Source organism: Polyergus mexicanus, unplaced genomic scaffold (genome assembly GCF_030449975.1).
Source record: "Polyergus mexicanus isolate NDT 795.1 unplaced genomic scaffold, iyPolMexi1.0 SCAF_13, whole genome shotgun sequence".
NCBI classification, from domain to species: domain Eukaryota; kingdom Metazoa; phylum Arthropoda; class Insecta; order Hymenoptera; family Formicidae; genus Polyergus; species Polyergus mexicanus.
Genome location: NW_027223333.1, coordinates 2494721 through 2519114, shown reverse-complemented (window position 1 = coordinate 2519114; position 24394 = coordinate 2494721). Strand labels below are relative to the sequence as shown.

The window sequence follows — 24394 nt, the reverse complement described above, 5'->3', positions numbered from 1 at the left end:
CGGATTGACTCTTTTTCCTATCTCACACATCGCTGTATTACCCGTATTCATAGTCCTTCCTTATTTTAAGGACGGAGGAAGCCTCCATGAAGGATTCCTTAAATCTGCAAGGCCACCTTGTTTCATAGATGGAGTCTCCCTTTCAGAAGGAAGGAATATTTTAGAGATTTTTAGCGACCGACTGGGGGCAGCACCGTTTTATGCTGCCTGCAACTAATTTCATATAATACATATGAAAACTTTTTCGTATCTTCAAAAAATTCCACAGGATTTTCCCAATCGCGAATGTATCTTTTCGGAATCCGCCACAGAATCCGATTCTCTGGATTTTCGTCTTCAAATCCATCGTCAGAATCATTTAAAAATTCATTGTCCATTATCCCTTTTTCCTTTATACACTTTCAGTTTGAGAGCGCGACAACAAATAACCACAAAACCACAAATGTAACGAAACTAACTTTTGGAGGTTATATTTGGTTATATTCTGCGTATCGTCTGCTAAAAAGGTCGCATCACTCCTCAAGGAAGCTCGTGACCTTCCTTGAGATAAGGGAGCCAATAAGATTCCTTGTTCGGTCAAGGAAAGTTTATGAAACGTGGAACGAGGAACAAGGAATCCTTATTCCTCAAGGACGGACTATGAATACGGGTATATATCTCTTTTCATTAATTAGTGTGCCATCTTAATTTTGTTTATCAAGTTTTTCACACTGACAGCTTCTAATTTCATTATCATGCCAGATATTTCGAAATCAATGATTACGAGATTTTATTCGTATCCTTCACTTTTTCGACGATCCGCTTAAACTTGAATTTTTTTTTTTTTTTTTTACGCTAGAAAATTTATTGTGCCGAAAATTATGTTTTTTCAATAGCTTTTTATATAATTACACGTTTGTGAATAACTGTATTAGTAAATGCGATTATCTGCAAGAGCAGGGAAAAGGTGACCTTGACGTTCAATAGATGCATTCGTTTGCATTCATAGCAAATTCAGTCGTTTGAGTGCAAAGGGTTGAATCGATGGCTTAATTAAAGGACATGCGCCGTATATTTACACTTGTATATCCAATTTATCCCACATCCCGGATGTTATATTATAACCTTGCATATACAGGGTGTAATAGAGCGTCCGTATCAGCAGTTTTTTGAGGAAACAACGCATTTTCGTGGGAAATGTTTCATGCGGAAATTGTAGAGCTCTAAGTGTCGCATTATATAATAATATTAGTATGACCTTGAATAACACCGTCAAGGTCATATAAAAATCACTTTGAATTTTTTAAATGGAACCCCCTATTTTTCATTACATACTTTTGTAACTTACCACGAGAGCTTTCCAAAAAAATTTAATAATATAGTTCTTCATTAAGTACTTTTTGAGTTATTTTATATTTTAATCTGACATATTTTGATATAAAAAATAAAATATTTCGTAAAATACTCAGTTTATATTGTATGTCATGATTAATATTTACACATTTTTTTTAGTAAGAGATGAGATATTCTCTCAATTTTGTCCAAAGTTATCGCAACAGTTTCGAAATTTGATAAAAGAAATTATACAGATAAGCTGAATTTTTTTTTTCGTCGTTCGTAAATATTGTATAATAGAAAACTCGGTGAATTCAGATTGAAAGACGATCTAGCGATCTAGCCAGTCCCGGTTGTAGACGAGGATTCCATTAATTACACGCAATGACTTTCACTCTTGACGATAAAAGAAACGAATCTTTCGTGCTGCAACGACGTATATTGACGCAACGCTTTTGCGGTTTTCTTACAAAATTTGCGCTCGCGCGTATACGTAAATAAGAGAGCTATAGCTCTTTTTCGGAGCGAATAAAATGTACGTCGCGTGGAAGGGAGATGTGACGTTTACTCCAGATATTCCCACGAAGCCTTCTTTTCTTTTGGAAACACGAGCAATCGATATATCGGCTCCGCCGTGATAAGAATCTCGCCGCCGGAAATGAATGGCTCGTCTTTCGAAGAGGAGCAAAGAGGAACGTGTGGAGAGTTGGCGGGAAAAGAACGGAAAAGTCGTAACTGTCCGCGAGACGAACGGTATCACGTCCCATATGGAAAACGAGTCCGCCCACGATTCGTTTTTACAGAATTTTTCAATTCTTATCGAAAAGTCGTCCGCGATATCGAAATTGATTTAAAGTTACTCTCGCCCGATTTATTTTCGGATCTATTATTGTTCAGCGACAATCTGTTTGTCGCTTCGCAACAAGAGACAGCACGATGGATTCCGCTATTCCTTCGATTTAGAGAGTCGTACTGTTCTTGTCGAGATTGTGCAGCTAAATAGGCCGTGACCATTCGGACGACTTTCTCTCGTAACCGCAATGAGCGAAGACGCGTTAGTAAAAAAAATTGTCCCTATTTAAAACACAGTAGACGAGCTTATCTCGAAGGAAGCAAATCGATACGCGAATATTCGTGGATAAAATCGTTGAGAATGTAAGCGTAATGATTTCGTAAGCTATATTACGATAACATTTGACGAAATCATTATTTGATTTGATTTCGCGACAATAAAGGAATGGAAAGATGAGGATTTTATTAATTTTAAGGGGTTACATACCTTTGACAGGCCTAAAACTAGATCGAAATTAACAAATTTTTATTATGGGTAAAATTATGTTTTATTACAAAATGAAAATGCATGTCTTGTAATCTTTCGAAAATATCTTCTCAAAGTTTTAATAAAAAATATCAAAAATTGATATCCTGGTAGCTATTTTCCCAAACGATATTTGTAAAAAAGGCGTACGCGCGATACTAGAGATACCTCCGTCCCCTCACGCTTAAAACAAAAAAACAAAATTTTTCTCTTAAATTGGATGAATAAAACTAGTTATTATAGGATTTTTTTTTATTTATGGCTTAGTGGTTTTTTTTTTTTTTTTTTTTTTTTTTAGAAGACCTATCTTTAGGTCGAAAATCGCATTTTTCGCTACGAATCGCTGCCGTTTCTCGAAAAATCAATATTTTCAAAATCGGCTATGACAAGTACTAGTTTTATTCATCTACTTTAAAAGAAAATTTTTGTTTTTTATTTTAGATAAGAAGGAGTTGAGCTATCTCTGATATCACGAACGCCGTTTTTAGAAATACCGTTTGGGAAAATATTTGCCAGGCCATCAATTTTTTATATTTTTTATTGAAATTTTGGGGAGATATTTTCAAAAGATTACTCTACAAGACACGCATTTTCATTTTTAAATAAAATATAATTATACAATAAAAATTCGTTAATTTCGACCTATACTGAGAGATCCATTTTGTCGAATGACATAAAATTTGTTTGAATCAACTAAATCTCTCGTTTGGATATGGGCAAACAAATCCTTTAATTAATACAACAAAATTTAGTTGGAAAATTTGGTAATACTAACGCACAAATTTGGTTCAGTGAACAAAATTATTAATTGTATAAAATCAAATTTTTGATTGTTTTTTATTTTAATTTTGTTCACTAAATCACATTTGTGTGTTACTATTACCAAATTTTCCAACTGCAGTTACATTTGCTTTTGTTACATCAACCAAAGTTTATCCATATTCAACAAGAAATTTACTTGATAGTTGTCTCTTGTGATACGATAAGAAAAAGATATACAGATTATATTCTCCATCTTTTCAATTCTCTCGTCGTTAACGAGAGACTAATCAGTATTTCCCGGACAGATGAATCCGCCATGATCGAAGATGCACTGCATACTGCACATCACACTACACTGCATAACAATTGACGGCGCAGTGACACACGAATGCGCAAAATAGCTTATGATATTCAACTAAACGATTTAGTTCAAGTAACGAATACAATTATTTAGAACGCGATGAGATGGATAAGTTTGTTATTGCAACAATAAAATTTTATTCAGATAAACAACATCATGCAAACAAAATAGTTTGTTAGTGTAACATTTAACTTCTTTCCAGTAACATAATTTTTATTAAATAAAACCAAATTATACATGTTCAGTCAACAAAATGATTCAACGAAATAATTTTGTTTTATTTAACGAGATGGGTCTCTCAGCGTAGTTTTATTTCTGTCAAAGAACCCTTTAAGCGATTTTGCACCGAAGATTTTCTTCCACGCGAACCGTACGATATTATTTCGAGGCGATGCGAGGAGCTTCTTGCCCGTTTTCTCCGAGTTTCGCGCCACGTCGTGAAGAGAATATAACTTCTCCTCCCTTCTGTTCCCACACGATTCCTTCAACATCCATCATTTTCGGTCAATTTGCCGCGCGGGACGCTACTTCGTCAGCCGATGGTTAAAGCACTTGGAGAGAAAAGCGCGAGTCATCGACGAAAAGCGCGTCAATAGGCGCGTCATGATATTGCCACTTTAGTTTCGAAATTGACTCAACGACAAGAGCGATTACCAAAGTTTCACGGTGTATAGTCAGTGACGGAGTGTTTCAATTTTCATTTACCGCAGTATGGTCTCTTGTCGCAATATTTTGTAACTTACTCCAAGCTATCGACGGGAAGAAAAGAGTTGAATTTTGTCAAGTATATGATTATAAATTTAGAAATACGACTACGACATGTGTTATTCAACATTGTTTCAATGACAAAGATAAATGTTCGGATTAACTTACACATCACGGATCATTTTCATTTTTACATATATTGTAGAATATAATACATTCCTAAGTAATACACGCCTTGAAAATTTTGTGTGGCACTCTTTTCTGACTCCAGAGATTTTAAAGTATCACAATTTTCGTATTTACTTATATCATTTATTCCTTATATTCTACATGCGTGTTTATATTTTTTGTTTACATTTACTCGTTATTACGTCACTATCAGTACGCTTCTGGATTACTATTTAATTTCGTTAAAAATTTCTTTTACATTTAGTTTTATTACGATTTAATAAGATATAAACAATTGTATACTGTTTTGTTTTGTAATATTTTTCATATTTTACCTCAATACTTTATTTACAAAAAAATATTTATCACTATATATAAAAATTGTTATATATATAATATTAATATATATAAAATATTATTATATACAAAAATAACAAATAAATCTTTAAATAAACGCATGGGCAGGAGAAGAGCTCCTCCTCCGACCCCGATAAAATCTAGCCTACCTCAACTCATGTCCTATATAGGGATGAATTATTTCTTAAAATAATAAAAATTCACCTCACGGACATGAATTGGCTTAAGTTAGATTTTTTTCAAAGTGGGGATGCAGAGGGAGGGGCTGAGCCTCTTCCTGCTCATGCGTTTACTTTATAATAAAATTGAAATATGTCAAAGTCAAGGTTGGGGCTGAATCCCATATTCTTAAAATATTATTTTTACAATACTTCAAGATCGCATATCTCTGGAACCAGAAGAGAGCGCCACAAAATTCAAAGCGTGTATTATTTAGTAATGTATCCTCTACAATATTTGTAAAAATGAAAACGATCCGTAATGTATAAGTTAATCCGAACATTTACCCCAACATAAATATAAATAACACATTGATCGAGAGATTAATTTAAAATGAAAAAAAAAGGAGAGTGTACGTAGCTCTTATTTAAATAATGTAATAGAAGAGAATAATTCTTTTTCTCATCTTATTCTTTAAAAGAAACAGGAAAGAATCGAAGAATTAGCATAATAATTCGCAAAATTTTCGAGAAGATTGTAAACAAATGCGCAGAAAGTTATTCGCGGACATTATCGTCGCGTGATATTCCGTGATCTCGAGTCGCGGCTCGGCGACGCGTGTCAATAGCACGGCTATATCTCTCGTCGTATATCGGTCGTTCGAGAACGTCCGGAAACGAAAATACAGATTCGAGAAGCCTCGCTCCCTCTTCGTCGTCGGCGTTATCACGAAAATAACGGAGATCGCGCAACAGGTTAGGAAGATTAACATACACTGAGAGACCCATTTTGTTGAATGAAATAAAATTTGTTCGAATCAACTAAATCTCTCGTTTGGATATGGGCAAACAGATCATTTATTTAATACAACAAAAAAATTTAGTTGGAAAATTTGCTAATACTAACACACAAATTTGGTTCAGTGAACAAAATTATTAATTGTATAAAATCAAATTTTTTAGTTGTTTTTTTATTTTAATTTTTTTCACTGAATCACATCTGTGTGTTAGTATTGCCAAATTTTCCAACTCCAGTTACGTTCGCTTTTGTTACATCAACCAAAGTTTATCCATATTCAACAAGAAATTTACTTGATAATTCTCTCTTGTGATACGATAAGAAAAAGATATATAGATTATATTCTCCATCTTTTCAATTCTCTCGTCGTTAACGAGAGACTAATCAGTGTTTCCCGGACAAATGAATCCGCCATGATCGAAGATGCACTGCATACTGCACATCACACTACACCGCATAACAATTGACCGCGCAGTGACACACGAATGCGCAAAATAGCTTATGATATTCAACTAAACGATTTAGTTCAAGTAACAAATACAATTATTTAGAACGCGATGAGATGGATGAGTTTGTTATCGCAACAATAAAATTTTATTCGGATAAACAACTCCATGGAAATAAAATGGTTTGTTAGTGTAACATTTAACTTCTTTCCAGTAACATAATTTTTATTAAATAAAACCAAATTATACATGTTCAGTCAACAAAATGATTCAACCAAATAATTTTGTTTTATTTAACGAAACGAGTCTCTCAGTGTAGGCGAGCGGATTCGTCGCAGCGCGGAATCGCATCGGGAACGGCAAAGCACATCGTCTCGTTATTTTCGAGACACTTTCTCCGAATCGTATTGATTTCACGCAACGTTAATCCCCCGCGCCATATTAATCGTCGCCGCCAAATAAAAATCGTCGATTCGCATAGAGAAATCCCGAAGAGCGTAAAGTAAAATGGCCGCCAACTCAACGTTGACCTAGATTTAGATTGATAGATCCGCGTTACAATTTTTGTCCGCCTTATTGTTCTTTTTTTCTCTCTCACTCTCGAAAATTAAATCGTGTAAAATTTATCCGTTAGAAATAATATTACAGAATATGTTTTAGCCTCTACTTCGTGAAAACTTCGCCGAGAAGTACGAATATATGTATTTGACGGGGAACGTGATGCAATAATCAAAGACTTGACATGAAGAGGAAAACATGATGTAACTCTGTATACAGTCTTTAATTATAACCGCCAACTACGCGCTCGTATATCAAATCGATGAGAAATCGAATCTCAATGTTGAAATGCGTCGAGATGCGCGTCGCGAATCCGCAATGCATGAATATGCAGTAAAAATGCAGAATCATCCATATTTATTTAGTGACGAGGAGAGAGCGCGCGAGCGCGATAGGTGAATTGCCAATGCTTTTAAATTCTTAATTGATTAATTGCCAGTGATAATATATCGTGCAATCGTCTAGTAGTAAAATGCTAATGAGATACATTACTTTAAAAACTGGACGCATCTAAAAAATTAAGTTTTTTTTTTTTCGAAAAAATTAATTCTTTCATAAAAGAATAGAAATAAAGAATTATTTTGATGAGGAAAAAAGAGAAATAAAATTTTTACACGATATTATTTAAAATATCTTATGCAAATAATCCCTCATATTCTTAAACAAAATTATACGTATTCAAAAATTATATACAATGAAATATACGCGCGCTCTTAAAATTTTCCGTTGTTAATCTTTCGCGATGCGATATATTTACCAGGTATATAAATATGAAACCGGAATTTGCCCATAGCTGGCCCTAGCTGTCAATGTAGTTACCGTCAAACCGCGTCATTGGCGCCATTTTCTTGTTTTGACATCTGATAAAGATTTTCAACTCACAACAATACAAGTTTCATACAACAGCATAGTTTTTAATAGCGTTGAACATGTCGAATTTTGTGCCTGGAAACTACGATTTGCGGACAGCATTGATTTTCTGTTACCATTTGAAGAAAACTGCTGCAGAATCGCTTCGAATGCTTGTCGAAGCTTGTCGTGAGCATGCTCTTGGTAAATCACAGTGCTTTGAGTGGTTTAAAAAATTCAAAAGTGGCGATTTTGACGTGAGAAACGAAGAAGGGTGTGATCTATTATGAGCTGCTAAAACCTGGCGGAACCGTTAATATTGAACCTAACCTATCGACAACAAATGATCGATTTGAATCAAGCTTTGCGTGAAAAACGACCAGAATATCAAAAAAGGCAACGCAAAGTGATTTTGCTTCATGATAATGCACCATCACACACAGCAAAACCGGTCAAGGAAACGATTGAGGCGTTTAGTTGGGAAATACTTTCACATGCGGCTTACTCACCAGACTTGGCTCCATCCGATTACTACTTATTTGCATCGATGGGACACGCACTTGCCGAGCAGCGCTTCACTTCTTACGAAAATGTACGAAAATGGCTCGATGACTGGTTTGCCTCAAAGGAGCAACAGTTTTTTTGGCGTGGCATCCACAAATTGTCAGAGAGATGGGAAAAATGTATAGCTAGCAATGGGCAATACTTGGAATAAAATATTTTTTATCATTTTCATACAATAAACGTGTATTTTCTATACAAAAATTCCGGTTTCATATTCATATACCTGGTATATAAAGATTTCATAGAGCACCACGCAATCGCTCTTTGTCAATTATAAATCGCACAATAGCAGATTTATGATTCGTTGCCGAGAGGTGCGGGGATAAAGTAAGAGCGACAGAGACGCGCGCCGTTCGCCGATTCTTGAGCAATCTCGAAAACTCCGATTATCCGGAACCGTTCTCTCGATCTCCGCGACCTTCCGCGGGAGCTAACGGAACACGGAGCCTCGAATTTCGCACGGCCGGCAAGCATTAGGGATCATACGTTTACTCGATAGCCCCCGCAGTTGTTGCCGTTCACGCGCGGGGTCTCCATAGAGCCGCATCTACGTTAAGAGCAGATGTTATCCCCCCCCCCCAACCTCCTCCCCATCCCCAAGGGTCTCGAGCCTCGGATCTTCACCGCCGACTAGAGGAACGAAAGTGGAGAACAAACGACGCGGCGCGTGAGCTTCGGGAATCGGCTTGTGTCGTCGATACTCGGATATCCCCGGATTGCTCTCCTTTACGCAGCCTCCTTTGCTCCGCTCCGTTCGTACGTACGTGTCGCGCGTAGCGATGGGACCGAGCCAATACTCGGTCGCGATCGTCGTGCAAGTAGTATATTCGTCTCTCTCTCTCTCTTTCTCTCTCTCTCCCTTGTTGCGTTCCTACGGTAAATATTTCCGTAGACCTCGTACGAGGCGAACGTGTCATCTACGTTACACGCGCGGTATTAGAAGTAACCTTGTATGCGCGCTGACGTCAAATAGATATCCCTTCCGTGCTCCTTTCGAGCAAATTAATGCGGAGAATCTGGGATCTCCGCTCTGATAACACGTGACTGACAGTTGATCGAGATACCTGATATGTATTTATACCGTTTCGGAATCGAGCGTTTCGGAACGCTCGAGTGAATGCCTTGAATTTTTTGTTTCAACGTCGATATCTCAGCATTATTATTTCCCCCCGCCATTTTAAATGCGCCAAACATTGCGAAACATATATACACACACACACACGTTCAAAATTAATATACGAAAAATGAAATCTCAACATCAAAGAAGTTATACATTAAAAAAAATTTTTTTTTATTATATATATTATTTATTTAATTATATATTTTTATTATATATATATATATATATATATATATAATAGAAATATATATAAATAAATAATGTATATAATAAAAAAAATAAAAAAATGTTATAAAAGTAAATACTTATACAGGGTGTTTTAGAACAACCTTCCATCCTCAAAATGACGTATTCCTGATACGATTCTAAGACGATTTTTCCATTACCAAAATTTGAATTGAAGCGTAATTTTTGCTTATAACTCAAAAATTACGTCATCAAGAATACGTCATATTAAGGATGGAAGGTTGTTCCAAAACACCCTGTATAAATAAACGTTCTGTGTAATTTTCATTCACCCAGCATAACTGCTTCTTGATGTTGGAATTTCATTTTCCGCCAGTAATTATTATAATACGTATGAAATTATTAGCATGCTTTCGCGGTCTTTTTAAAAATCAATCTAGTAATTTTATTTATTCCGATTATATCGAAAATTAATATTACCACTTCGCGCGATCTCTCTCCTCTCATATCTTACTCTACTCGACTACTTTTACCAGATTCTTACATCACTTCACTATGAATATGTTCGATGTTGACGCGATATGGCAATTTAGTAATGGTGTCTCATCGCACGGGATTACACCCGAAACATCCGTAATGGCGGCGTTAATGATTATCTCTGCGAGATTCCAGCGGCTATCGCTCCCACAAAGATAATCGCTTCCATCGCGCTCTCGCTTCTCGGGTCTCGTGCCAGACGCTCTCGTACATGTGTCGGAGTAGCGCGAGCGAGCGTACGGCTAACGGGGAGCGAGATCGCGAGCGGTAGAGAGGAAGGTGAAGGGAAGAGTATAGAGAGAAAGAGGAAGCGAGAGGACCGAGATCTTCGTATCGACTACGAAGGGTGAGACGCGCCTGTGGCATGTTAGTGCATAGGCTCGTGACGTCACGCATTCCATCAGCTGGTCGAACAGACGCCGGCGTCGTCGCTCGCCTCGTTGCCGTGACTGTATTTCTTCGTAAGGACAAGCGTAAATCGATGAGGGGAAAAAGTCACGAAATTTCGAGGAACGACGGTTCCCCGTGCTCCTTTTGTACACAATAGACTATAAAATGCTCCGAAAGGTTCCGTCCAACATCGAAATATTTTATAAAAGAAAAGATTCGGATGTTTCAAATATTAAGAGAAATTAGTCAATGTAATACGTAAAAGTCGGCTATAGAAATCGAAGATTGATCGAATACAAAATGCGTAATTTCATTCTAAGCTCCAAAGTTGTCATTCTACTTGGGCTGGTTGAAGAGGTCGTGGAAGCCTACGAGTAGTTTCTTATCGACCTGTTTTAACTTTTACACGATTAAGTAACTCTGGTTAGAACGACTCTCCCTCCCTCTCTCTCTCTCTCTCTTTCTCTCTCTCTCTCTCTCTCTCTCTGTCTCTTTCTAGGTCACAGTCGTGCCAGCTATTATAGATAATGCAGGTCGAGAAACAAAGCTCGCGCTAACCACAGTCGAGTCTCTTATCGACGACGTCGGTAGAATTTTAGATCGTTTGCCAAAGTTCAGTGAAGATCTATTTTCAACTTATGTCTAAAATATGCATACCGTACCGCATATGGAACGGATATAATAGAAACTGTTATTTTTAACGCCAATACCATAGCTTTCATGTTTAGATACACACTCGAATTATTTGATTAAAAAAAAAAAGCATCAGAGTGAGAGTTGCTGAATTGAATTCGTGCACTGAGAGACCCATTTCGTTAAATAAAACAAAACTATTTGGTTGAGTCATTTTGTTGATTAAATATGTAATTTGGTTTTATTTAATAAAAATTATATTATTGGAAATAAGTTAAATGTTACATTAACAAACTATTTTGTTTGTATGGAGTTGTTTATATGAATAAAATTTTATTGTTGCGATAACAAACTCATCCATCTCATCGCGTTCTAAATAATTGTATTTGTTACTTGAACTAAATCGTTTAGCTGAATATCATAAGCTATTTTGCGCATTCGTGTGTCACTGCGCAGTCAATTGTTATGCAATGTAATGTGATGTGCAGGATGTAGTGCATCTTCCATCATGGCGGATTCATCTGTCCGGGAAATACTCATTAGTCTCTCGTTAACGACGAGAGAATTGAAAAGATGGAGAATATAATCTGTATATCTTTTTCTTATCGTATCCCAAGAGACAATTATCAAGTAAATTTCTTGTTGAATATGGATAAACTTTGGTTGATGTAACAAAAGCGAACGTAACTGGAGTTGGAAAATTTGGTAATACTAACACACAGATGTGATTCAGTGAAGAAAATTAAAATAAAAAACAACTAAAAAATTTGATTTTATACAATTAATAATTTTGTTCACTGAACCAAATTTGTGCGTTAGTATTACCAAATTTTCCAACTAAATTTTTTTGTAGTATTAATTAAAGGGTTTGTTTGCCCATATCCAAACAAGAGATTTGGTTGATTCAAACAAATTTTATTTTATTCAACAAAATGCTTAGTGCAGTAGAGTAAAATAAAACGACGATAGAATATCTCTATACACGGTTGCAATTAATATTAGCGAATGTTTTCTTGGCGAAAAACACAGATTTCGAAGCAACGAAAATGATTGATTCAATTACCTCGTGGTAATCGAAGGAATCATCAGCGTAGCGGACAATTAAAACCGAAACCATTCTTGGCGTTAAACGGGTTCTTTGTTCCACGCAGCAATAGCATAACCATGAACGTTTTATTCGATTCATCTACTGACGGCACGTGTCATCGCATTTCTACGAATGCATCGATAGTCGACAGTCCCGCGCGCCCATATACATTTAGCGTTAGTGCATTCACGTGTATATACACATATAGTCGGGTATATCGGGGCCAGACTTATCTCGCATACAATCAGACCCATATCGATAGTCATAGCGCGGCCCGGCGGTGGCACATGCTCGATTCGCGTATTATCCGCGTGACGTGCATTTCAATCTGCTGCGTGCGTGTTATGTATATACGCGCGCGCGAGTATGGGGGAGGAGAGTTTGCTTTTTCGTCCGTCTAACGGCGTGGCGATCGATCGTACGGCAAATTACACGGACCGCGTATCTCCCCGGACTATTATTGTCAGTGATTCTCGACAGATGTTCGGATTAATGATCGCCAATTATAGCTTTTGCGGCCAATTACGCGGCGTAATTGACCGTAATGCTGATAAGGCGCGTGTGCGCACGAGATTCTTTTGCACGCCTAAAAGTTCGTAAGATAACCAGTGGCAAAGATCGAAAGCGAGCGCGAAATCGGATATATATTGAATATTAATCTCTTTGATATTTCAAGCGGAAAGCCGTGAAACACTTTGCATGTTTGGGTGTCACTTAAATTTTGTAAAACAATTCCCTGATCTTCCAGGTATTTGTGTTCAAAATTCCAGGTAAAAAGAATATTTCAAAAGTTTTTTGATGCAATTTTTTATATTAACAATAAAGAATATATACTGCATATTCAATAGTTTGTTAAGCATTAAATATAAACAGAGATAAATATATATTTTGAACACAGAATCTTTAAGTTGATTAAATTTCCAATAAAATTCAATGAGAATTTCCTGATTTTTCCAGGTACAAAAGAAATCCCTGAAAATTCCAGGTTTTCCATGTATTTCCAAGGGAATAGACAGGACCGTGGAAGATCCTTTACATTTCACGCGAAAAAAATATTACTATATCATCGCGCCAAACATAAAAACAGATTATCGTTACGCGCGCGAGCGAGAGCTGCGTAGAAACAAAGTCCCGCACGTAACTCTTTTACGATTCGATGAGCGGCATCTGTCTGCGTTTTAAACGCGATATCGCGTGATTAAGCAGAGTTTTGCAATGCCGAAACACACAAACTATGTTGAAACGGCTTGATAAATTAGAGAAACGGCGCAATATATTTCCAAATGCCGTGACTTCCTCGTAAGATAATGCACTCACCCACAGCTGGTGTATAAATATTGATTCCTCCTTAATCCTTCGCTTTCCGACACCGCCGATAGGTCTTCCTAATTTACGCAGAGAGTTTTCGAAACGCTTTTCAGCCGCGAAACACGTTATATACAATTTTGAGAATTAAACGATCAAAGATCATCTTATCAAAAAATAAATCTGCAAGTGTCTATTAATTTGGACATTCTATATTAGCGTGTGATAAATTTTTAGATTTTGTTCTTTCCTATAGCTAGGTTCCATCGCACGGCTCTTTTTTCCCCGTATATTCTGAGCGCATGACGTAATTCGAGTTGGTAATTTCGTCTCCTAGTCAGTTGTTCGCGAAAATTTAAAGTTTTATGCGAACAAGCTCTCTAATAAGTGGGATATAAACTCTTTGGCCAGTTATGGTAGTTCGTTCATGCTCGTGTTCATTTTTTCGAATCCTTTACATTTTTCCCCTTAATCTTAAAATCGTCGTTATCACATGAGTTATTATACTTATTCAACATTATTACACTATTATTTTCCATGATAAATTAACATAAACATGGACCGTTCGCATCCAGTGTCACAATAAAGGTATAAAGGTATTATCTTTGTAACGTGAGAACTCCTTTTTCCGTATAATCTTCATCAAGATCGTTAAACATGCCGTGACAAAAGCGCGAGCGTAGCCGCGCATTACGACTAATTAAATCATGCATTCATTAAATTATAACCACACACCTGCGTATGCGCGGGCGGGAGTTAAACGAAGTCCTCCGTTGACCTCGTTTAGAGCTCGACAGTGCATATATAATTCCGCGATCCTCTGCTCTAAAACATTGCATTTGTATATATGTATGACTCCTGTGTGTGCAAGAAGTATGCATATATTTATTACATATCATAGATATATCAATTATGATTATGCGTGTGTTTCTTGGCGAATACTCTATTAATATTTTCTTAGGAAAATCTTGACGGAGGATTACCTTGGCTTCAATCTTCATCGCTAATTAAATCAATATATATATATATATATTTTATAATTATTTATTTTTGAGATTCAATTCACCGTGACTTTTTTCACCCCCGGTATTCGAAACTGTCAATTTTCTTAATTTAAACAAATTGGCTTCATTCGGAGCATCCTGCATAATAATTGATGGACGCGCGTAATATCTCGATGAATCGAGGAAACACAGGCGAAAGACGTCAGCGATGACGCTAAGAAATGATGAATTTCCACGAAGATGCGTCATCATCGCGTTTACACGCACAATCGATGTAATCAATGATGTAATCGTCGTAAAACGCTGGTAATTATTCCGGCGCGCTTACGTCTTCGATCTATCTAGTCGCGTTTTCCGTCTCCGTTACAGCGTATTACCCGTGGCTCGTAAAACCTAATAGCGTACTTTGAATACAGCTCGCGGGACTGCCTCTAAGATCTGTGCCACGCAACGCGTGAGAGTGTCTTTATGCTCGCTCGGTTTGTCACGCGACTCCATGATGACCGTCTCCAATTATTGCCTACTAAGCGCTCCATTCTCATCCTTTGCACATTCAGATTTTCCTCTAACGCGTCATTTGTACGATATTCGACTCCAAGATACGAAGAGTTTCGTACATACAACTCGATAAAAAAAAAAGACTCGTATCTATTTTTTTCTCTCTTTCTCTTTTCTCTACAAGAAGAGAAATTATATTTACCATCAAGAGACGAAACGTGTATCAATACCTTTTACCTATTTCTGATAATTAAAACAAAGATAAAAAAAAGAACATATTTGTTTAATGTCTGATAATATTAATGCGATCGAAACAGCAGTGATAATAATTTTCAAGAAATATCGAGTTTTTTTCAAACAAGGCACTGAAACAAATTTTCCCCCAGACGCGAGAGCTCTGATATCATCATCGCCATTTGCGACATCAACCGGTTCAAAGGCGGAAAGTACGCTGCAAATGTATTCAAAGTGCATAAAGAAAAGATAGAATATCTATATATGCAGAGTGTCCGAAGGTCATCATTTAAAATGAGACACCCTGTATATACATCTTTTTTTTTTATATATACAGGATGTCCCAGATCATTTGGGACAATACTTGTGTGCAGATAGAGCGGACCAAATTGAATCGAAAAGTTATCTTTCAATTTTTTTCTATGATGCTTAATAAAGGAGTTATCATTGAGTAAAGTCTGGCCAATCAGCGCCGATCTTTACCCAGGTGCACATCGGTGAGCCGCGCGCCGTGAATTGTGCGCTGCCGCATCCTATCAGGCGCGCGGCTCACGCGACGTGCGCCCGGTTAAAGATCGGCCCTGATTGGCCAGACTTTACTCAATGATAACTCCTTTATTAAGCGTTATAAAACAAAATGATACAGGACTTTTCGACTCAGTTTGGTTCGCTCTATCTGCACACGAATATTGTTCCAAATGATCTGGGACACCCTGTATATCTGATGCGGCGCAAAAATCACGATACGCGACTGTTATATAGAATAGAAGAAGGGAGGAAAGGGAGGGGGGGGGGAGTCTAAGACGCGCTAATCGCCGATGTCGCTGCTAACGGGACATCTCCGTGGACGGAGCGGGCAACGTCCACGCGGCTCCGGGACGCAGGCAGGAGGAATCGTCCTATCGCGTGCTGCGCGCGGCTCTACTCGCGGAAGGTCAGTGACAGAAAAGCGGGCGCGCGCGCGCTCGCGCGCCGGTCTCCCAAAACAAAGAGTCATCGGCCTTTGCGCGGCGGGATCTCCGCTCCTCGCCGCGCCACCGCCTACGGGATAATGGCGCGGGGGTGGTTGGACGGAAGGCGAATTCGCCCCTCTACCCCCCCCCCCCCCTCCTCCAGCGACGCGACGCCGCGACACGGACACGGACACGCTTGCGCACATTCCGAGGCTGAAGAGATGCGTCGGGGCGCGTGCGCGGCGTTGGCGGCCGCTGCTATTTTCGTCGGCGGATTCACCGCGGAATGAGATCAGTGCGCTAAATTTATGACGAGGCGCGCGGGTAGCATAACCGAACACGCGAGCGAGCCGTTTCTCCTCCCCCTTTTGCGAGCATCCTGCCACCACCGCTACGTTGGCGCTCACTGAGCGCGTCGCGGTTTAGTACGTCGTTAAATAGTGTCCCTTCCCCGAGCGAAGTGGAGAGGCTCAGGGCCGTGTTTACTTAAAGGTCCGTTTCCGAAAGCTCATCGTAAATCTTGTAGGATACACGGATATTATATACATGTACAGCTATAACCATGTGCCGATTTAATCGGTACACCAACTTTCGAGATCGTCATTATACGCATCTCATATATTGGTAAATTAATATATTTATCCATCTATCTTATATATTATTGCATATTTTATTTGCGTTTTATTTATATTTATTATTTTATTAACGTCCCCCCTTTCGTTTTCATAAATAAACGCGTTATTTTTTTTACAAATATCTACTTGGAAGCTGCAGATTCCAAGGATGCTATTCAACATTTTTCTAAGAATGACGGAAAGCGGGAACATGTGGGTGTGTGTCTGGTAAATTGGCTCAAAAACTCCAAATGTTGACACGATAGCCCATGGCTTCCGCCTGGCATCAAATTCTACGAGATGCCTCGTCATCCTTTTCGCGCTAAAATTGCAAGTTCCAAGTAAGAATTCAATTTCCGAGTATACTTCTCTCGATTATATTCCGTGTAATTTAAATACGGACGGTATATCATGAATTTATACGCTGCAAATAAATATATTTTGGACGCGCGAGAGAGATTACTCTCCTCAGTTATCCCGATTCAAGACTGACGAAACAAGCTTGATAATTATGTCTCGATTATGTCCGTATGTTTTTTTTAAACACGCGAAAGCCGCGCGATAACTACGCGTCATTATTCATTACGCACGAATATATGACAACTTCAAGGTACTCGGGCATGCGAACGTAACAATGAACGCGTTTATCGCCCGCTACAGCGTTGATTAACGCGCCGTAATTTATCATCATAGATACACTGAGAGACTCATTTTGTTGAATGAAATAAAATTTGTTCGAATCAACTAAATCTGTTGTTTGGATATGGGCAAACAAATCCTTTAGTTAATACAACAAAAAAATTTAGTTGGAAAATTTGGTAATACTAACTCACAAATTTGTTTCAGTGAACAAAATTATTAATTGTATAAAATCAAATTGTTAGTTGTTTTTTATTTTAATTTTCTTCACTGAATCACATCTGTGTGTTAGTATTACCAAATTTTCCAACTCCAGTTACGTTCGCTTTTGTTACATCAACCAAAGTTTATCCATATTCAACAAGAAATTTACTTGATAATTGTCTCTTGTGATACGATAAGAAAAAGATATACAGATTATATTCTCCATCTTTTCAATTCTCTCGTCGTTAACGAGAGACTAATCAGTATTTCCCGGACAAATGAATCCGCCATGATGGAAGATGCACTGCATACTGCACATCACACTACACCGCATAACAATTAACCGCGCAGTGACACACGAATGCGCAAAATAGCTTATGATATTCAACTAAACGATTTAGTTCAAGTAACAAATACAATTATTTAGAACGCGATGAGATGGATGAGTTTGTTATCGTAACAATAAAATTTTATTCAGATAAACAACTCCATGCAAAGAAAATATGTTAGTGTGACATTTAACTTGTTTCCAGTAACATAATTTTTATTAAATAAAACCAAATTACATGTGTTTAGTCAACAAAATGGTTCAACCAAATAATTTTGTTTTATTTAACGAAATGAGTCTCTCAGTGTGTTTACACCGTTCATATTTGTCTATTATTTATTACTATTTATTGCGAGAGATTGTCATATTTTTATACAATATTTTACAAACTTTAATCGAAAAAACATTTTTACACCAATTTTTCCTTCAATTATTCTAGTTACATGTCTTTATTTGAATTCTCGAAATGTTATTTTTAATTCAAAGATTTAGACGCTTAAATGATGTTAAGGATGCGATGCAAATATTTTTCCGGCTACACCGACATAAAGAAATGACTCTTCAAGTGTGTAAGCGCTGCACGTGCCGCCAATCGACAGGTTAATCGTCTCCTGAAACACGGCGGCTATCGCGCCTTAAATATGCGCACGTGCGCACCTAATGAGCCGAGTGTGCATGCGTGCGTGCGGTCGACGTGTGAGTGTGCGCGCGCGCGCATGCACACTCGTGGTTGAGATTAGCGTCAAGGCTTTTTCCCCGACTTTCTCGATTGAATATGAAGACGTTTGCAAATGACGCGCGCGATCAACGAAATAATAATGTCAGATTTCTGTTGTAATATCTTGGTGATTATGTCTCATGAAGTTGCGTTATGTTTGCGGAATAAACGTCACTGCCATCAAGTCACTTAAGTCACTTATTTTATTTAATTTTTTTATATTTTTGACAAATCGCTATCGTCCAAAATGGGTCACTATAATCACTTTTTTCCCTTGACATGAAATTTGTAAAACATAAGAGTTCTATTCATATTTTCGCTGTCTTCGCTGATAATAATTGTTGTTTGCTCGCTTATTTAATAAAATGCATTATTTATTATTTATTTAATTATTATATTTTTATCATTATTTTTTATTAATTTATACGTTAAACTATCTAAACATATTTTTTCTCTCTTTTCTTTTTTCCTTAAATAGCCTTAATTATTCTGAAAATTTGATACACAATGTGTCATTTCTGTGGTTGCTATTTTAATTTTTAATATCTAAAGATTCATTTTTGTCACTTTCTCTGGCAAAAATTAGTCACTAACTAATTTTTTTAGTTCGTTAACTGGATGGTAGCCCTGGGAATAAATCATACCTCGTTGATGAAGATTAACTCTGATGTCGCGACGATTTCCCTTTCAATGTGTCAAACGTAACGTTTAAAAAAAAAATATAAAAAAAATAAAAAAGAAGACTGTAAAAGACTGAAAAAAGACTACAAAGCACAATGTAAAGAAACTCGTTGAAATTTTAAAAGAAGTAATCGTCGCGCGATATCCACGTTATACATATGTTTGACTTTAAAGGTCTTGAAGAACACGCGCTCGCAACTTTTTGTATACAAATCGAATTATGGCTTTAAAAGGCTCGGAGCCAAGATTGCCATTATCGTAATCTTATCAGCGGCAATATTCGCCACTGTGCGAGAGACATACAATGTATGTATTATACCTCGGATAACCGATACGTCATGCACGAATCCTACGTATGTGTGGCAGTTTGTCATCACGCGACTGACGTATGAAGAGTCTATATCCGTGAGATAGAGGCGGCGAATTTGCATAAGGATTTGACCAGTGTGCGACACCCGGTACATTATGTACATATACGTATACATGAGGCAAACCGCGCCGAGACGTTTCGTTCATTGTTGGAAACAATTCGCGGATTTCTGATCGCGAATAGTTGGGATAAATTCTCGCGGATACTTTAGCCGATCGATAAATTGCAGTTTGTTGCCAATAACACGTTCGCTTCATTTCGCAGACGCATAAATCTACGATCGCGGATTTACGCCGAATGTTTCCGAGGGATTTCCGATAATGTAAGTATACAGGGTGTCCTAGACCACCCGTACACCCCCTTTCTTTAAAAAACTAAGCATTTTAGAGAAAAACGTTTTCAACAAAAATTGTATAGTTTTGAGGAGAACATAAGATGGTGTCATTGGTTTGACCTTGGATGGCATCGTTAAGGACAAGTCAAGGACACCTTTAATTTCTTAAACGGAACCCTCTATTTTTCATTACATATTCTTGTAGCTTATCTCGAAAGCCAATATCTCGATTGCCGAAAAAAAAACAAATTATTTAAAAAAATACATTGTAAATAATTTTCTTAAAAACAATTATTTTTTTATACTAATTGATTTGTCTCGTTATTCTGTACATAAAAGTATTACAGTAAGATTATCGAAAACTGAATATTTTACAAGATATTTTATTTTTTATATCAAAATATGTCAGATTAAAATACAAAATAACTCAAAAAATACTTAATGAAAAAATACTTTATTATAGTGTTTTGGAAAGCTCTCGACGTAAGCTATAAGAATATACAATAAAATATAAGGGGTTTTATTTAAGAAATTAAAGGTGTCCTTGACTTGACCTTAACGATGCCACCCAAGGTCAAACCAATGACACCATCTTATGTTCCCCTCAAAACCATACAATTTTTGTTCGAAACGTTTTTCTCTAAAATGCTTAGTTTTTGAAAGAAAAGGGGTGTACGGGTGGTCTAGGACACCCTGTATGTACCATATATATATATATATATATATATATATATATATATACCATATATATATAACGCGCGTCATGCGTTTCCAGTATCGCATTCCTCTTTATTACGCCGATGAACATCGCTCTAGTGGCATTTACGCCGATTGTTTTAGGGAGTCTCGCAAAGAAGTCGCGTGCTGGTGTAAATTCGCGCTGCTCGTGCAAATAATAATATCGTTATCCGAGTCGCGCACACTTGTTATAATATCCTTCGCGATATCTCGCATTTATTTTTCAACGATTATGCAGAGTGTAAGATGCGTAGGAATTAACTTTGTTAATTTTAATACTTTATTGGGGGTAAAAAGAGATTACATATGAATTTTAATATTTAATAAAAATATAAAGTATATTATATAAAAAAATTTATTCAAAAAAGTTAAACAAAGAATTTTATAATAATTAATTGAAACAATTTAAAAATTAAAAGTTAAACAAAATTAAAATTGGTGATTTTTGGCTAAAAATAGTAAGTAAAAAAAATTTTACATTAAAATTTATTATATATATATATATATATATATATATAAATATAATAAATTTAATTATTTTTAATAAATTTATAATTATTTAATTATATATACAATATATATATAATTATTTATTATAATAATTTGCGCGCTCTTCTTTCTATTTACTCGGCTCTACCCTACGAGAGAAAAAGGGTCATGTATCGTCTCTCCTCTCTGTCTTGGTCTCTCGGATGCGCATTCGCGATAAATGAGAGAGCCAAGAACACGATGCACGCGATAAAACAAGTTGCGGAACACCTTTTTATCGATCGCGATGGGTCGTCTCTGGGTCGGGACACTCTTACCCGCGCTCTCAGAGACCATCTTCCTTGCTGCCGTCTCATTCCTTACGCAGTTTCCACAAGCGGCTTTCTAATCTGTGCCGGCGTGTAATTTTGTGCAAACGCAACTTTTTGTACTTCCCCTTTCCTTTTCCGCGACGAGTCTCCAAGTTCGCGACATAATTTAGTCGTAAAGTTACGCGAAATGTAAAATGGGCGCGTCCGCGATCGCTTGTAGGATCGAGAATTTTATAAAATTGATCCGATGGTTTTTGGCGAAAATGTTTTCCAATAGCCTGGACCATATTACGGTTTGCAATATCGGGCTCAGCGAACGTTGCTCGTGTGCCTTTTTCAACGCTGTCTCTTTCAATGAAACAGTAATTTAGTAACAAAATATACTTCATATATACTCTCTCTCTCTCCTTCTACTTTGAAATGTTACAATCATGTAACGTCTCGCAAAATACAACTTTGGTTTTGATTACTGAATATTTGTAGTTTGCAACGTAATACAATGAGAGACCCATTTCGTTAAATAAAACAAAATTATTTCGTTGAACCATTTTGTTGACTGAACATGTATAATTTGGTTTTATTTAATAAAAATTATGTTACTGGAAACAAGGTAAATGTTACACTAACAAACTATTTTGTTTCCATGGAGTTGTTTACCTGAATAAAATTTTATGGTTGCGATAACAAACTCATCCATCTCATCGCGTTCTAAATAATTGTATTTGTTGCTTGAACTAAATCGTTTAGTTGAATATCATAAGCTATTTTGCGAATTCGTGTGTCACCGCGCAGTCAATTGTTATGCGGTGTAACGTGATGTGCAGTATGCAGTGCATCTTCGATCATGGCGGATTCATCTGTCCAGGAAATACTGATTAGTCTCTCGTTAACGACGAGAGAATTGAAAAGATGGAGAATATAATCTGTATATCTTTTTCTTATCGTATCACAAGAGACAACTGTCAAGTAAATTTCTTGTTGAATATGGATAAACCTTGGTTGATGTAACAAAAACAAATGTAACCGCAGTTGGAAAATTTGGTAATACTAACACACAGATGTGATTCAGTGAAGAAAATTAAAATAAAGAACAATCAAAAATTTGATTTTATACAATTAATAATATTGTTCACCGAACCAAATTTGTGCGTTAGTATTACCAAATTTTCCAACTAAATTTTTTTTGTTGTATTAATTAAAGGATCTGTTTGCCCGTATCCAAACGAGAGATTTAGTTGATTCGAACAAATTTTATTTCATACATCAAAATGAGTCTCTCAGTGTATACGATCGACGGTGCTATTATTGCCAGATTGTTCAAATTGTCCATCGGAACGTGATGAAAACTCGACTTTGAATAATATCGACGATTTAGCGCGACGCAGAAAAAACGCATGTTGTTGATTGAAAACAAGCGCGTGCAGCCTCCGTAAGTTTAGTGTCAATCGCGAAACGTCGTGATGTCATCGCGAAGAACGATCACTGTTATTAATATCACGTTGTACACAGCTCTGTTGTATGCATTTTTCGTAGGATCGAATACGAATAGGAACGAGGAGATTGTGATTATTCGCGCTTTGGTATTGGATGAGATAACGAGAGATCCGTAAGTCGATCCGTTCATTCGATGGATCCGTGCCAGCTAATCTGAGCTAATGATTCCGCTCGCTGCAAAACAATGATTGCCAAACGCTATCACGTTATGCGGCAAATATTTTCGTCTTTCTCTCTTATCAACGACGAGACTCGCATGTTATATCACGAATAATATCATGTGATTTCTCCAAATATATCCCTCTAGTTTTAACGATATCGTCAAAATGGGCTATTGCAACGTCGCATAAATCAGTACAAGAAAAAAAAAATTACAATTAAAAATTAAAATTAGAAAGATGAAAAATGAAAAAAGATGATCATCGTAATGTGATCCTCGCTTCGATTTTTATTCCTTCCTTTGGCAAACATTTTAAATCATTCATAATGTGTTCGTATCTTTCTGAAAGAGTGAAATAGAGAGAAAAAAAAATATATTAACTGCGTCCGCTATTCGTCCATTAAAACGCGCTATCCACGATCGAGTGTATGTATATCGATCACAAGTCAAGCTCATAAAAATTCATTTGATCCCGTAGAATAAAAATGCGTCTCGCGAGTTTCGTTAAAGTTTAAATGGGACGTGTTTCTCCATTCCACGATGACCAAGGTACAAACTATTAAGGTACGAATCTATTTTGCAAGTATCACACGATGTTTTGCAAAGATCACGCGAGACATATCTCTCTCGGAGATATATTTACGCGCTTAAGATCAAAACAAATGTGTTTTGATGTGTCATCAGCATCACGCGCAAAGAGTCGAGTATATGAAATTGACAATCGACGATCGCGTCGGCTTAAAAAAAAAAAAAAAAAAAAAAAAAAAAAAAAAAAAAAAAAACTCGGCCATATTAATTTCCACAAAAACAATCCTCGACAGAATCCGATCGTCCGCGATTACGCGAAATTCACGTCTCGATTATCTCGAGTGCGCGTGATTCTCGGCTCCGGCTCGCCGACATTGATACATACTAATGGTCGTCATCCAAAGTCGTAACAATCGCCTTGACGAGAGGAGGACTTTCTAAAATTTGCGACGAGACGACGATTATAATTTGGCATTATAT

At 36.9% G+C, this 24394-nt stretch overlaps 2 protein-coding genes across 7 annotated transcripts in view; one reads left to right on the top strand and one right to left on the bottom strand.

Annotated features, from left to right (window-relative positions):
* Positions 1 to 24394, bottom strand: part of LOC138939118 (uncharacterized) — a 151250-nt gene that overhangs the window by 11882 nt on the left and 114974 nt on the right. The window contains exon 1 of one of the 6 annotated variants that reach the window (XM_070306683.1): positions 21739 to 22050. The exons of 3 other annotated variants lie outside the window; for them this stretch is intronic. In XM_070306683.1, the coding sequence (XP_070162784.1) occupies positions 21739 to 21757 (19 nt within the window). In that variant the 5' untranslated portion in view covers positions 21758 to 22050. Of the gene's footprint in view, positions 1 to 8304; positions 8467 to 14352; positions 14459 to 21738; positions 22051 to 24394 lie in introns of those variants that run through there. 2 more of the 6 variants (XM_070306682.1, XM_070306686.1) reach the window with 2 other exon arrangements.
* The window catches only part of East (enhanced adult sensory threshold), a 131095-nt gene that overhangs the window by 30923 nt on the left and 75778 nt on the right, over positions 1 to 24394 (top strand). The gene's annotated exons all lie outside the window — the stretch shown is intronic.